Genomic DNA, 16,924 nt, shown 5'->3' on the forward strand with positions numbered 1-16,924 from the left:
TCTTCTGGTGGTGGGCATGGTAACAACATGAATCATTTCTACAAAATATAAGAGAAAGAAAGATGACATCATTCATTTTGAACACTCTGGATCTGGTAAGCTGGATGCAATGCGCAGCACATACAAACAGAAAAGTTGTTGAGGTAGACGTTTATTTAAAACGAGATGAGTGCTTTGGCAAGGAACTGGATTTTGTATAAGATTTCACTGTCACATTTATTTTACAAAATTGATAAAGGACAGCATAGGTACCTGAACCTGACTTCCTGTCACCTCAGTGGGAGGTTTTAATTAGGAACTTTTCTTTCAGTAAGAAGGAGAAAATGAGAATAAGGTGACAGGTCTTATTGGTTGACAGTCATAAGGATTAGGCAAATTTCCTATAGAATATTTGCTCACCCTCCGTGGGGACAAATAGAATATGCTGTTTAAAAAGATGGCAAGAACATCGAGAGACTTCCGGTTTCAGGGATTTGCAGTCTGTAGTTTGGATAAGAATCGTCTGGGGTACTTACTGCACCAGGATCTGAGGGCAGGGGTGATGGTGCTCGGACTGCATCCCAGGAGATCTGATACAAGTGGTCTATGGACCACACTCTGAGGGGTGATGGTAATGCATCTTGTCTCCTGTAAGAATACTAAGAGTTCATCTTGCTCGCTCCTTCTTTCTTTCCCTCCCTCCCTTCCTTTCTCCCCCGCTCCCTCACTTTCTCTCTTCATTCTCAGTTCAGTTCAGTTCAGTGGCTCAGTCGTGTTCGACCCTTTGCAACCCCATGAATCGCAGCACGCCAGGCCTCCCTGTCCATCACCAACTCCCAGAGTTCACTCAAATTCACGTCCATCGAGTCGGTGATGCCATCCAGCCATCTCATCCTCTGTCGTCCCCTTCTCCTCCTGCCCCCAATCCCTCCCAGCATCAGGGTTTTTTCCAATGAGTCAACTCCCCATTTTACTCTTTCTGTATTCTCAATTCTATTTTAATAGCAGACAATAATCGAAGACTTGAAGATCTGAACTTTGCTTCCAAGTTACTCACAGTCTACTTGTTAGACACAATGCCACTAATAATTGACACAAGGAAGCATAGACTGAAGCATAAGGGGCAAATAGAATTGCTTGCATATGCATTTGAATGCAAGAAGAAACCACAGAGCCCATGATGAAAGGGCTGAGATGTGACCAATTAATGGAAACGCTGCATTATCGATTTGGGAGGTAGACTTGCCTGGGGTCAGCTCTAGTTTTCCACATCACATCTGTATAATCCAGGGCAAAGTCATTTTGTATCTTTGAGTCTCAATTTCCTCATCTTTTTAAAAAGAGAAGCTGTTAAAGTGGGGACAGAGGGAAGGAAAACGGCCTGAAACATAGAGAGAATTGATACTTGATTTACGGAAAATGGGGGTGGTGGGGGAAAGTGCAGGTGAAATCAGGACCATTCCCAGATTTTCAGCAGGGGGTTAACTAGGTTTAGTGGCAACGGTGTTAGTTTCAGGCATTCTCCCTGCAAGGTATAAAGGGTGTGTCCCTCTGGGTGGAGAGGTTACACTGATAACTGGACATCTCGTCTGGAGTGCTGGAGTGCAGTCTGAGCTGAAGATACGCCCTTGGGAGTTCACAGCCTTCAATTAGTTATTGAAATTTTGATGAGCTCACCCAGAGAGAAGGAGGTGGTGTCCAAGCTGAGAGTCCATGGGAAAGAGAATTCTTAGGGGAAGAGTGACTCTAGCGGAACATGGATAGCCAGACACGTAAGAGGAAATCTAGGAAAGGCGGATGCTGTGTATGCCAATGGAAAAAATTTTTATGAGTTTTGCTTTGAACAAGCGTGCAATCTCCCTGTGACTTATTTGTCAATGAAAATGAAATAGCAATATGTATTGCATTTTGTTTGTGAGGATTATAGTGATAATAAATCTATTCATCTGATATGCCTGTAGCATAAAATCATCAATGAATATTTTTTCTGCTGCAAATGTTGATTGAATTATGAATAAAATGGCTGATAGTAAAATCTTCCACTTAATGAGACATTATTTCCTTCAATAATTTAGCCAGATCTCTTTCCTAATGACTGAATTTCCAAAATCTAATAATTAGCTCCAGTAAGAAGTTCTGATATCAAAGCAAACAGTGTCTGGTGAAGAATATTTTTATTTTCTTCTTTCTGATAATACTATGATTAATCTTGTTTAAAAACACCTGCATTTATTTCTTATTTGAATATGCAATCAATATCAAGTGCTTATCTTCCTTTAGAAAATTACATTGGTCATCCGAGGCAGTACAGAAAATACTTGAAAAAAAATTATGACTTTTAAGGTTTTGAGTATTATTCTTCACATCAGCTCCTGTAGGCTTCATGTGCCTCACAATTTTGGTCCTATTATTAAAGCAACATAATTTGGGGAAAATGAGATGAAAAGGCAACATTTTCTTGCTTTTGAAATCTTACGGTTATTTGCTTTGAAGTTGAACTGAAAGACTTATTAGGTTCCTCTTTGGAACACATAAACAAATTCAACCTCTGGCTTTTTGCAGAAATTTCAAACATTTTTATTTGTGCTTTTCTTTTCATGTAACACAAAGCCCCTCCCTTGATTCGTCATGCTTAGCATCTGATTTTCAGAGCAATTTCTAAGGCTTGTTTGACAATTTGATCAAAGCATGTTGCAAGGCATGAGGTAGGAATGAGTAGAAAAGAGAAATGAGACTCACTGTATTGACAAAGACTGAGCAAATCTTTCTTTAATGCACTTGCTTGTTTTTAAATTCTTTCCATCTCTTCAGCAGCAACTTGGAGAAAAGTCCTGCTCACAAATGATTATATCGAGGTCCTAAAAGAACAATGTGTTTCACTCCTGTCTTACCAGAAATACCCTTATTTTGTGTTTTAGCAAGCCAGTAGGTACAATGAGGAAGATTCAGTCTACTAGAGGTTTGAGTGTATTCTTGACACTGTCATACACTTGTTCAAGCTGGGTTAGATGATCTCCAAGTTTCCTGTCTGCTTTAAGATTGTGTAACTTGAAGTTTTTTTTACCCCTAAACCTATGATCTGTGACCTTAAAGTCAATCTATCTCTATTTACCTGCCTATATATCTATCATAAACTCAACAATAGTCTCCCTGACCCCAAAGCTGTTCTTATCCTAATTCCTGAATGCTCGGTTGCTCAGTCATCTCCGACTCTTTGAGACCCCATGGACTATAGCCCACCAGGCTCCTCTGTCCTTGGGATTTCACAGGCAAGAATACTGGAGTGGGTTGCCGTTTCCTTCTCTAGGGAATCTTCCCTACCCAGGGATCGAACCTGCAGCTCCTGCGCCTCCTGCATTGGCAGAAGTAGTAAAGAATTCTTTACCACTGAGCCACCTGGGAAGCCCCATCCTAATTCCTAGAGTTTGTGAACATTTGTCTTACAGCAGAAGGGACTTTGCATTTGTAGTTAGCTAGGGATCTTGAGATGGAAATATTATTCTGGATTTTTGGATGGGACCAATGTAATCACAAGGGTCCTTGTAAGAAAGAGGCATGAAGGTTGGAATCAGAGAAGAGGTGTGACCATGGAAACAGAGGTTGTTACAGTGTACAGTTGGCCCTTGAACAAGAATGGAGGTTAGGGACACTGACCTTCCACAGAGTCAAAAATCCTGTATAATTCAGTCAGCCTTCACCGTCTTAGGTTCCTTCATGCTAGCAGTTTAGCATCTGAGGATTCAACCAACCTCGGATCAGATCGTGTAATACAGTAGTATTTATTATTGAAAAAAAATCTGTGTATAAATGGAACTGCACAGTTCAAAGCTGTGTTATTCAAGGGTCAGCTGTACTTTGATGATGGTGGAAGGGATGGAGACCCAAGGAATGCAGGTGACCTCTAGAAGCTGGGGAAAATGAGGCAATAAATTCCTCCCTGGAGCCTCTAAATGGGAGGTGGTCCTGCCAAAACCTTGATTTCTGCCCAGTGGAACTTATTTGAGACTTCTGACCTCCAGGATTGGAGATAATTAATTTAGAGATAATACATTTCTGTTGTTTTAGGCCACTACATTTGTGGTAATTTGATACAACAGCCCTAAAACATTATGAAACTTTAAGATTCGTTTCAGTTCAGTCGCTCAGTCATGTCCAACATAACTGAGAGACTGAACTGAACTGCCCGACCCTTTGCGACCCCATGGACTGCAGCACACCAGGCTTCCCTGTCCATCACCAACTCCTGGAGCTTGCTCAAACTCATGTCCATCAAGTCGGTGATGCCATCCAACCATCTCATCCTCTGTCATCCCTTTCTCCTCCTGCCTTCAATCTTTCCCAGCGTCAGGGTCTTTTCCAATGAGTCAGTTCTTTGCATCAGGTGGCCAAAGTATTGGAGCTTCAGCTTCAGCATCAGTCTTTCCAGTGAGTATTCAGGACTGATTTCCTTTATGATTGATGACTTATGAAACTTTAGGATTAATAAATCCTGTATCTGTCCCTCTAACTTCTTTTTACTCAATGGGATGGGGTAGAAATGGAGTCAAAGTCAGGATGTGACCTATAGGGTCATATAAAGATTTGAGTTCTGTGGTTTACTCAGATCAAATACTGGCTCCATCTCTGGCTACTTGTCTGACTTTAGGCTTGTCACCTACTTCCTTCATCTGCAAAGCTAAGATAATGATAGCACCTACTTTCCCTATAGAATTAAAGGACGCAGTGCTCATAAGATACACGTACCAGCTTCCTATGCCAACTTCCGAGCTTCCCATCAATGCTCTCCAGCAGTTCCTCCCCTAAATACAGTGTTTAGAATCTGGAGAAGAGCATGTTTAGGTGAGGTTGGGACCATGAGATTCATGAGTCAGAGTGATGTAAGGGTTAAACCTGGAAGCCTAAAGAAGAGGCAGGGATGAGGAATTTGCCCGAGGCTGGTTCCAGTTTTCTCAACCTCTGAGTTTTTACTGGCTTTGAAATAGACTCTCAGTTGATTCTGGGAATTCTACAAAGACGGAGGTCACCTCTTCATAACAATGGAACTTATGAAAGCATCAAGCTGAGATGAGATGCAAGTATTTCAATCTCCAGAGTAGACTCTTATCATATCCCAGCCCACTAAAGAGGACTGACTACATTTAGCTGATTATTCAGGCAGTTTCTTTGATGTAGAAAATCCAGAAAGATTTTAATCTTTTATAGCTTGATTTTGTATTCATAATGTGTATGTCTTTGGGAGAATGGAATGAAAAGGGCAACTTTCCCTTTAAGAAAGGACCAGAGTTTTTATAAGCTAAAAAGATGAAAGGCACTATGAAAATGGTCAAGGCAGGACCAAGCACTTATTATTCTGATGCTATTGTTAAACATTTTAGTCCAGTTTCTTCTGGTTTCGCCACTTGAATCTTTCATAGGATGAGAGGGACAATGTGGTTTTTCAGTATCTCCATCTGTAAGATGTTTCTGATTCATTTGCTGCCTGGTTTTTCATTATGCTAAGCACATCATTTTGGGACGGGATGCTCCTGAAATGATGATTTTTGGTGTTCACCTCAATATTGTATTACCTGAAGAAATGAGCAGAATTGCAAATGTCAATAAATCATGTTTGTGACAATTTCTATAAAAGCCAAAGTATTCACGTCAGAAGAGAGATGCTTTTGTTTGGTAGAAAGGTGGCTTCTGTGAGATGCTAGTTCCTCTTCTCCAAGCTGTGTGACTTTGGGGGATAATGATGGCTGGTGTGTCTGTAAAGTTTTACAATTTACAGTGTCTTCAAGTATCTTTGGGCTTCCCTGATAGCTCAGTTGGTAAAGAATCCTCTTGCAATGTGGGAGACCTGGGTTCGATCCTTGGGTTGGGAAGATACCGTGGAGAAGGGAAAGGCTTCCCACTCCAGTATTCTGGCCTGGAGAATTCCATGGACTGCAGAGTCCATGGGGTTGCAAAGAGTCAGACATGACTGAGCTACTTTCACTTTCGCTTTCTTTCAGGTGTCTTTTAGCAATGACCCTACAACTCCCTCATGGGCTAGATTATAGCTGTACCTATATGACAGAAGAGAAAAAGTAATCCTGGGAAAGTAAACTGATTTCGCCAAGTTCGTGCAGGTACTAAGTGCCAAAGCAATGGCTCCAGGTGGGTTTTCTCTCCCCTGCAACATGTTGCTTCCTAAAAAAAGCTTGATTCAAATAATTAAAGTGTGAGTCGCAATTTCTTCCCATGTAAAGTGTGCATATGGACCAGATGCTGGTGCTAAGGCACTTTCAGTTGTGTCTGACTCTTTGGAACTGAGTAGATTGTAGCCCACCAGGCTCCTCTGTCCATGGAACTCTCTAGGCAAGAATACTGGAGTGGGTTGCTATTTACTTCTGCAAAAGTGAAAGTCACTCAGTCGTGTCCGACTCTTTGCAATCCTATGGACTAGAGTTCATGGAATTCTCCAGGCCAGAATGCTGGAGTGGGTAGCCTTTCCCTTCTCCAGGGGATCTTCCCAATCCAGGGATCGAACCCAGGCCTCCCACATTGCAGGCAGATTCTTTACCAGCTGAGGCACCAGGGAAGCCATGGACTAAACATGGCATCAAAACTCAGACCTAAAGGGGCGATGCAGGCAGTGTTCATGAGAGATATTGTCTAATATGTGACAACAAGAGCCATGTGTCATCTAAAGTGAGGAGTTGCTGTCAAGCTGTTTTTGCAGAGGAAGGCAGCAAAACCAGTGTTGTCAACTTTTCTGCTGTTTCAAGAGAAGACAAAAACCTAAATTTTCAAGTGAAATCTCCCTGTGTTAAATTTGTGCTAAATTGACAGAATTATGACCCCCTCTCCAAGGTCAAAGGGTGGGAGGGGGCACCTTCATTTCCATTAACTCTGATGTGCTGGAAAATCAGTATTGTTTCAGTTTAACTTTTTGGAAAAATTTATTTCTTTGGTCTGGAGGATTCATTAGGTTCATTGACTTTTCAATTAATGTCTAGGCCAACTCAGTAATTGATTTGGACAAACAGATAACTTCTAAAGCATGAAGGGAAATGAAATATAATGGATGAAATAAAATAAAATCCATTTATTTCTGTGATCTTGGAGCATTGTGCAAACAGAATGCACTGCACCAAAATCTTTGTGTGAAGAGTTTATGCTCATGTGTTTCTTTCATGCCACCAAGAGGGCAGCTGAACTTAGAAAAGGAGGGATTTTTATGACATCTTATATACATTCTCTATTGTTTTCCAGATGGCATATCCAAGCAAATTTAAGTAGCAATTTAACGCATTAAAGATATTTATTTTTTGATCATCATGTAATTATGAAGTTAAACTTTGCCATTCAAACTGAGGAGGTTGATGACTGGTGTGAATTTGGACTTGTTGATGATAATGACAGTGGTGATTGTACTACTGCCATTGTGTGTCCAAAACATTTTGTAATAATGATATTAATAATGAAGAAATAATATTTGTTGAATGTTTGCTATGTATCAGGATTCATGTTAAGGATTTTCCTATTCATTTTTAACTGGTATGAGATTATTCTGTTACTAAGAGATAGATTCAAACCAGGTATTAATTCAGTGTATGCAGAAGAGGTCAGGAGGTGTTTCCTGAGCATCCATGTACCAGGTCATATTCTGGGTTCTTGGGTACAAAATGACTTTCTGCTTTATTTGTGTGTGTGTGTGTGTGTTCAGTCACTGAGTCATATCCAATTCTTTGTGACCCCATGGACTATAGCTTGCCAGACTCCTCTGTGGATCATCTAAGTAAGAATACTGAATCGGGTTACCATTTCCTTCTGCAGAGGATCTTCCCAGATCAGGGCTCAAATCTATGTCTCCTGCATTGGCAGGCAGATTCTTTACCACTGATCTACCAGGGAAGCCTTGCTTTATTTAGGTTACGTTTTATTTGTTGAGATGATAAGCCAATAAACATACACAATAATGTCCCGCAGCACTAAGCATTCTAAAAGAAAGAATTGCATTAGGGCACGGAGGGGCTATTTTCACAGGGGATGATGAGGGAGGTATGTCTGAGAAGGTGATATGTGACCAGAGACACTGGGATGAAGTGGAGGGAGGAGCAATGGGAATTTCTAGGATAGCCGCTTTGACAGTCCTTCCGTGGTACTAGTCACTGCTCAGGTCTGGAATGGTGTGACCGTGGGTGGGCTGCATTTAAGAGGGTCGTGGAGTATCTCCTTAAGGCTGTAAGCAAGGATCGAGGAGGAAACTCAACTTAAAGTTCTGGTTCTGCTCCATGTTCCTCTGAGGCATGCAGACACCTTAAGTTTACCTTCAAGTTTCAGTTTCTTTGCCTATAAAATTTGGATAATAATCCTTATCTCTTATGATAAGTGAACATTGCACATGTAAAGTTCCCCTTTGCAGCCCTAGAACTGCCCTAGACCTCTGTGTGTGTGTGTGTGTAAATATATTATATTTATAGGAGTAAATATACACACAGGAGTCATGCAGCAAATAGTAGTTATTATAATTATTTTATAACCTGTGTTTTACAAAGGAACATGAGAAGGTACTCATGGTGTTTGCGGTCAAAGTGTGGGAGGGGGTGTAGCATCGAAAATCACCATTTACCCACGGAAATGAATAGGGAGTGTGGTCAGAGTGGAGTCCGGTTCAGGAACTAAGATGAGAGAGTAGGATGGTGTGGATAAAGTGGGTTTTCACATCACAGTAGTTAAATGAAATAATTCAAACGGCACTTTGAAACAAGGCAGGCGGGAACTTATTTATTTATTTAAGTTTAATATTGGGAAGCATCTCAGAATATGCATACAGCCACAGGGGTTTACAGAGTGGTATGAGGAGGGAGAGAGAGAGGGAGAATTCCTGCCCTTTACTAAGTAAGGCCCACACCCCTGCTTCCAAAGGCAAGTGTGTTGAATTTAAAATTGCTTCCTGGAGCCAGCGGGTTGGCCCGATGCCTAATAATCAGGGAATCTGGGTCCAGTCCCAGCTAGCCTTCCGACAGGCTGCGTGGCTCTGAGTTAATCACTTCACTTCTTCGTCTTCAGACAGAGGAGAAAAGATCTCTGCATCTTGTCCATGTCAAAGGAACCTTTTTAGACTGAAATGAAAAATGCCCCTCCTGGGATGGTGCTATCTATAATTTGGTAGAGAGACCAACCTCTTTAAGTCATGAGGGTTATCTACGGGCCTTGAGGTAGCTCTGCGGTGGTCTGTTTTGGCAATAACTTCATCGGGGGCAGGCATAGCAAAGCGACAGCACTACTCAGGGTCTGCTTGGCTGGCTGGAAACACATGGACTCTGAAGTGGGTGCATCGGGTCTCCGATTTTCTAATTTTGCTGTAACTTTAACTCCATCATCCTGCTGAGGACACTTGTTCTCTCTGAACCTAGGCTTCTAGATCTACAAATATACTCACATCATGTAAATCACTGGGAAGGTTAAGTAAATGTAACGTTGTTAGCATTACGCCTGCCCTAGCAGGAGGCGTGGGTTAGATCCCTGAGTTGGGAGGGTCTCCCGGAGGAGGGCATGGCAGCCCTCCGGGTGTTCTTGCCTGGAGATCCCCGTGGACGTGGGGCCTGGAGGGTGACGGTCGGTGGGATCGCAAAGAGTGCGACGAAACTGAGCGCGCACGCATGCACGCGCTGCCTCGGCGCTTTAAAACGTCGCTCTTTATTATGTCTTTTAGTTTTGCTTAAGAATTGAATTCCTGGAGTTGTCGAGGCACCTGAGTTTCAGGGGATCCTGCCAAACCAGGGCCACCTGGGCAGGCAAGGGTCGAGTGGATACAGCCCACCAGGTCCGCCCCAGCCCCGGAGGCGGGTCTGCAGCAAGCCGGCCCGCATCAGGCGGCGGGACTGACTCCTGGCCCGAGGCCGCGGCCGCTACCGCAGACGCGGGCTCCCGGTGTCCCCAGGCGCCTAGAGGACCGCGGTGCTTACCGTCTGACCGCGGGGACTGCCAGGTGCAGCGTGAAGATGGACTTGGCTACGTAGAAACCCTTCAGTCTGTTCTCCGCGAGTTCCCGCCCTTGACAACACATCTACCTTTGCTGTGGGCTGTTGTGAGGCTTTGGGCACCCTGAAGATTCATCTTTTTTTAATCAATGGAAAGGAGGCAATAGCTTGCCTAGATTGACTCCCTGAGAACAAGCAGGCTGCAGATCCCAGTGGCTTCTTAGCGCTTTCTCAGACGCCTCCATCCTTCACTACGCTATTCCCATGGTAACACTGAGGAAGGGAGAAGACGGACAGCTAACCGCTGAGAGGCTGTTTTTAGATTTCTGGCCAGATGCTTTGACAAATCTGTTGAGAGAAAGAAAATGAAGCAAGTGCTGAAGAGGATTATTTTCCCCCAAGACAATATCATTTAAAATTCATATGATAAAACTGGAAACAACCTTGAGATATAATTCAACCCACTTATATTTATAGAAAGATCTACTTTCACATCATGTAAAAAGCTGATCAGTACGATCATTCTTATTTACTTAATTACTTACACCAGATAACTTCATTTCCTACCTTGAATTTATCCCAGATTCAGTCTGAGTTCCCAGACCAATGGCAATGGGGATGAGAATGGAAATGATGGGTCAAGGTGTGGATTACACAGCCCTGAGAGCATCATTCCTTTAGACTATACTAATAATGACACTGTTGCTGAGCCTCCCAGGTAACTCAGCAGTAAAGAATCTGCCAGCCAATGTGGGAAACATGAGTTTGATCCCTGGGTTGGCAAGACTGCCTGGAGAAGGAAATGGCAACCCACTCCAGTATTCTTGTCTGGGAAATCCCATGGAGGAGCCTGGTGGGCTATAGTCCACGGGGTTCCAAAGAGACAGACAAGACTTAGCAACTATACAACTGAAACAGAAATGGCACTGGTTAGATTTGTGCAAATGTCTGCACTGGATCTGGTTCACTTATTTTTAAAATATGTAAACCCCTCCCATACTCCTTAAAAACCTTCAGGAATTTCTCATTGCTCTTAGACAAAGACCATAGATCTTTAAAGTGGCTGTACAATACACATGCTATTGATCCTATATACATGTCCAGAATCATTCGGTATTATTATAATTCTCCTTCTTTGTGTTTCACCTAAGACTTTCTTTCAGAATCTTAAACATGCCATCTTTGTCCATGTTAACCTCTTTACATTTGTCTATGATATTTTCCCCCATGCTCACTACCTACTTAGTTTCTGTAACTTCTTATTCTTTTAATCGGAGCTCAAATACCAGAAATTGCTTTCTTAACCTCTAAACAAAAAAGACCCTTCTGCCATAGCCTCTTCTAACAACCTGTTAGAAGAGGAACTTATTTATTTATTTAAATTTAATATTGAGACTTAATAATAATATTATATATTATACTATATATAGTATATATATACTATATATATATAGTATAATATATATACTAATATATATAGTATATATTAGTATATATATAGTAATTAGTATATATATAGTAATTAGTATATATATAGTAATATATATATACTATATATATAGTATAATATATAATATTATTATTAACAATTATTATTATTTAATTAGATAATATATTATATAATTATATTATTATTTAATAATAATAATAAATTTAATGTTAATATTTAATAACCTGTGCATTTCCTTTGCAGCACTTACCAGTTTATAATTCTATATTTATTTATGTAACATTTTAGGTTTTTAAAAAAATTACTTTAACCTATGAATTCCATGCTGTTAGTAAATTATTTTGTTTGCTCACCATTATATATCTAGTGCCTAGCATATATTTGGCAACTTATTCTAATGACTGTGTAAATGACTAGCAGTTATTTTAAAAGGACATAAACCTAGGTTTTCTGTCAAGTCAAACTGTCTATGTGACTTATCAGGGCACCTCAAAATACAATGTGCCCCCAGATTTCCCAGAAAACTTGCTAAAGAGCAGATTCGGATTCAGTAGGTCTGGGCTGCAGCTCGTGATTCTGCATTTCCAGCTGGTGTCTAACTAGCCCTGGACCTCGGTTGCACGGAAATTGCCATGTGCTGTGTGCTCAGTAGCTTGAGTCGTGTCTGACTCTGTGCGACCCGATGGACTGAAGCCTTCAAGCTCCTCTGTCCATGGGATTCTTCTGGCAGGAATACTGGAGTGGGTTGCCCTTCCCTTCTCCAGGGTATCTTCCCGAGTCAAGGATCAAACCCACATCTCCTGTGTCTTCTGCATTGCGGTGGATTCCTTACTGCTGAACCACTGGGGAAGCCAGAAATTGCTATAGGAATTTTCAAAAAATACTTCAATTTTGAAGTCCCACCCTGTGATTCTGATTTAACTGGTATGTGCTTGGCCTGGGCTTTAGGGATTTTTAAAAGCTCCCTAGTTTATTCTGTAATCAAATACTATTGTAGAATTATTGATTTCAGGCAACAAAGCTAATCCTTAACAATAGCTGTATAGGAATATTTTTGTTACCCTTTGCATTAGACAGCATTTAACATGGCCACCCAATAAGGACTCACACCATTACTATTTTTTGAATGTATATTTCTTAGAGACACATAGGAAAGTGGTACCAAGCATTTGTTTCCTAGCAGAGAGAATCCTATGTGAGTCAGTTGTTGTGGTAGCAGAAAGGTCCAATCTTAAACTTTCCCACTTCTTCACATAGGGGAACTGTATTTCTTATCAAATATTTAAAACAATATGTATACTATTGAAAAAAGTGGAGCATTTTGGTAGAAACAAATGCAGTTATGTCTTTGCAACCAGAGGAACAATGCATAATTACCCAGATAATATCGTTAGGAAGAAGAGAACCTTAGTGCTCTTCCAAAAGCTGCAACATTTACAGTGAGTTCAGTGATTCCCAGCATGTCCATAAATGTATGAGGGGAAACCAGAGGCTCTTGGGCATTTGGTTACCCTCTTTGAAGATCAATGCTTCTTAATCTAAAGCATAGTAATAGTCCTCTTTTTTTATTATATTATTAATTTCACTAATATTTTCCACTGATTTATTTTTGCTTGTGGTTTTATTCTTAATAGTTCCACAATGTGGGGTGTAATATTTTTGCAGTTATAACTTTACACGGTACTTTATTTTAAGCCCTGCAGCAGTTGTTTTCTTATTCTCTCTTACTTAATCTACTCATCAAATCTGTTTGGTATCTACAGCTATTATCACATTCTACAGATGAGGAAACTGAGCTAAATCGCTCAGTAACTTCTCAGAGACACAGATGGCCAGAGACACTGTCCAGGAATATATGATGTAACTCCCCAGGACTCTCTCCTTTCCCGTGTTAATACATTTCCCATCTATAGGCCAAATTCAGCCTTCAGTGATATTGGTCCAAGGGTCTTAATGTATTTTTTAACGAGGTGCTGCTATTTAGAAAGCAGAAAATTTCTTATGAAAATCCAGATTTCAAGTTTATGTTTACGATAATCTTATCTGACAACACCAAGTGACATGACCGAAATCCTGAAATGTGCCAGAAGCGAGTTCTGTTTTTTCCTTTTCAAAGGGCTCGCTTCCTGCCCCTCACTAGGACCTCTCTTACTCCCCGCCTGCTCCAGTGTTCACGACGCAGGCTTTGCCCTTCCAGAGCTCTGGTTTTCAACGCAGCCTCTAAATTCTTTTGAGGGAAGAAATGATTCTTATGTCTTTAGTACATTTTACCATCAGGAGAAACAAAATGTCCCCTTTCTCAGTGAAGAGTAGACCATTGCATTGCCATCCTCATCACTTCATGCCTTTTCAGGATCACCTGTGTGTCTGCATCTGACTGAGTGGTTCAATTTCTTGATACCTCCTTGTTCTACTATTTAGTTGTTTGGAGTGGTTTACAATCAAAGTTTTGATTTCACAGGAGTTTACAAGTTTCATGGTTGTCTTTCAATAACTGTAGCCCTGTGGAGACTCACGTATCCCTTGAACTCATGGTATGTAGTTGGGTTCTGTTCAGCCTCCTCCAAGTAAGACTATGATAAGGAGGAAGAGGCTGATGTTGGCCTGGTGATGTCAGGACCACCTAGCTGATATGGCGCTCGCAGCGTCAGCAGGGTTTCCCAGGAATGCAGTCGCCGATTTCTAACACAGCAGGAAACGCAGACAAAGATGGGATTCTCTTCCTAGGAGTCTTCACCTTGGCTTTGCGAGTTGCTTGCCTCTGTTGCAGTGTACCATCTCCTTTATTCCCTTCCATGTCTGGTTTTTACCTTCTGCCCACCTTCTTCTTGCTTTCTATACACTCTCTCTGAGCTGCTCAACCTCCTGTTCCTAGTGGTGGAGACCTCTCACTGCACATGGAAGCCTGCCACTCAGCAGAACTCAGGCATGCGCACTTAAACCTCTGAACAACCCTACAATATAGGTCTTGTTACTCTCAGGAAATTGTGGTTCAAAAAACCTTAAAATTTGGTAAGTTGATAAGGAGAAGAATTTTCAAAAGGTTAAATTTTAACGTTGACTATTCTGTCCCACGTTTTACTTTGGGTACAAGAGGCCACTATCATAATTGAATGATGTCTACAAAAGATGAGAAAAGTAATTTTACCATTCCTTATTTCATCACATGGCATGCCATGTGAGACATCATCAATTTTAAGGTGCACCATTATCTGATATGCTACTGAGAAGAGAAAAAAATATGGTCAATTAAATTATGTCATCTGAATTCTGTTGATTGCCATTTTTATTGCAATTATACATGTTCTAAAATATAAAGACATGCCTTAGAATTGTCCAGTATGGTGCTTATTCAACTTGTATTGTACACATTTAACATGTGAGTCATTGGCCGAAATGTTAATTGTCTTAAAACAATGAGAAGAAAGCAAATGCAAAATATTTATACTGTAATGTTTTCCTTCAGCAACCATCAACTGAGCTGGAATTTGACCGGGTAGTGATTTATACCACCTGCCTTCGGGTGGTACGGACAACCTTCGAAAGGTGTGAACTGGTTAGAAAGATCTTCCAGAACCATCGAGTCAAATTTGAAGAGAAGAACATAGCTCTGAACGGCGACTATGGAAAAGAGTTAGACGAACGATGCCGGCGGGTTTCCGAAGCTCCTTCTCTCCCTGTGGTGTTCATTGACGGCCACTATCTCGGGGTAAGTATCTGCTAAGGAAAATCTTTTTTATTGAACCCAACCAGTGTTGATCGAAATCTATAAACCTATGACAAAGCAACTTGCATCACAGCTACCAGCACACTTACTGATTTTCGGAGTTCAATCCAGCAGTTTTGAGGCACTTATTTCTATCCCAAATGATGTATCACTACAGTGTTCATCCCTATAGAGTCGTAGTGAGACAAAATCAGCATGAAATTGTCTTTTTGAATAGAAATACATTTTAAAAATGGTTAGTTGACTTGAGTTTTGAATTGAGAAGCTTGACATATGGGATAAAAACTTTTTTTAAATGCAGGCAAGAAAAATGGAATATATGAGATATGCATTTGTGAATTCTCCTATACCACATTATCAAACACTCAATTTCCTACTTAATGGAACTGAGATGACAGTCATGAAATGAAATCAATATGAAATAGGGCCTGTAGCCAGAATGTTATCTACTTGTTGTTTAAAATGATTCTTGATTTGAGTAATGCAGGAGTGTGAGACACAAATGCAGGCTTACAGTGAGCAGAGCGGAGAATTCCCAGAGCAGCAAAAAAAAAAAAACAAAACCCCTGACTCCTTCATTGCTCTCTGAATAACACCGTTAGCATAATAACCCCCAACCATCTATGAATATGTATCATCGGTAAGAGGCCAAGAAGGGGGCTCTGGAGGGAACACTTTGGAAGAGGAAGAGCAAAGAGCTGAGGGATGCCAGTGGCTGGGGAGGTAAGACTTACAAGGTCACTGGTCAGAGAAGAGAAATTGAATTGCAATAATTAAAATACATGGCATTCTGTATTTTTCTTGATATTTCTGGTGCCTTGAGTGCAGTGAGAAATCAGTACATATTAATTTCTCAAATCTGGTCTTGACCTTCAGGTTTCAGGGAAAGTTAGAAAAAGCCAGAGCTTTTTCTTAGCAGGAAATGCTCCTGTTTGTTCCAGGGAGCTTGTATCTGATGTCTTGTCTAGAGCCGTGGCTGTTAGAGGCAGTCTGCCATCTTATGGAAAGATTAATGCAGAAAAGCCATGATTCACTAGCTATGACATCATGCAGTCTTACTTTCAACCAGAGCTGGACACAGATTGATTCTGAACGAGAAGAATTTTGATTGAAGTATTGAGCCTGAGGTCCCAGAAACCCACGGCAATGGAACAGATAATAATGGCAGATAAATACATCGATTTTACAAAGCACAATAGCATACTCTCAGCTTACATATGTTCTTCCTCTAACCATCAGTCTAAGTTTAGAAATGAACTCTCTGGAACACTGGTTAAAAGGCAAGATAGCCTTGGAGTCAGGCAGCATTATTTCAAATTCATGCTCAGATACTTCTAATGCTGGGAAATGTGTAAATCACTCTGTACCTGGCTTCCTCCTTTGTATGAGAATACTAGCAGAACTTTTCTTAGGCTAGCTGTGAGGGTGTTACTATATATGTGTGTATTATATTATTATTATGCATGTGTGTGTGTGTATGTTCACTTAATTGTGTCCAACTCTGAGGCCCCATGGACTGTTCCTCTGTTCCATGGAATTTTCCAGACAAGAATACTGAAGTGGGTTACTGTTTCCTACTCCAGAGGATCTTCCTGACCCTGAAATTGAAACACATCTCTTGCGTCCTCTGCATTGGCAAGAAGGTTTTTTTTTTTTTTTTTTTAATATCACTAGCACCACCTGGGAAGCCCCATTATTATATAATTATATGTATCAGTTACATAAAGATATAAAATATTAATCAGTTCGTATGGTTGGAACAAAGTGTGTTTTCAATAAATAGGAGCAGTTTTCATCCCTGTTTTGAAAAAGAGAGCA

The 16,924-nt window shown here is 40.8% G+C and overlaps 1 protein-coding gene across 1 annotated transcript in view; it reads left to right on the forward strand.

Moving 5' to 3' along the window:
• GRXCR1 (glutaredoxin and cysteine rich domain containing 1) overlaps positions 1-16,924 on the forward strand; it is a 119,919-nt gene that overhangs the window by 47,969 nt on the left and 55,026 nt on the right. The window contains exon 2 of the mRNA XM_065907569.1: positions 14,846-15,088. Within this exon, the coding sequence (XP_065763641.1) occupies positions 14,846-15,088 (243 nt within the window). The remainder of the gene's footprint in view (positions 1-14,845; positions 15,089-16,924) is intronic.

The sequence above is a fragment of the Muntiacus reevesi genome, chromosome 16 (assembly GCF_963930625.1).
Source record: "Muntiacus reevesi chromosome 16, mMunRee1.1, whole genome shotgun sequence".
In the NCBI taxonomy this organism is placed as follows: domain Eukaryota; kingdom Metazoa; phylum Chordata; class Mammalia; order Artiodactyla; family Cervidae; genus Muntiacus; species Muntiacus reevesi.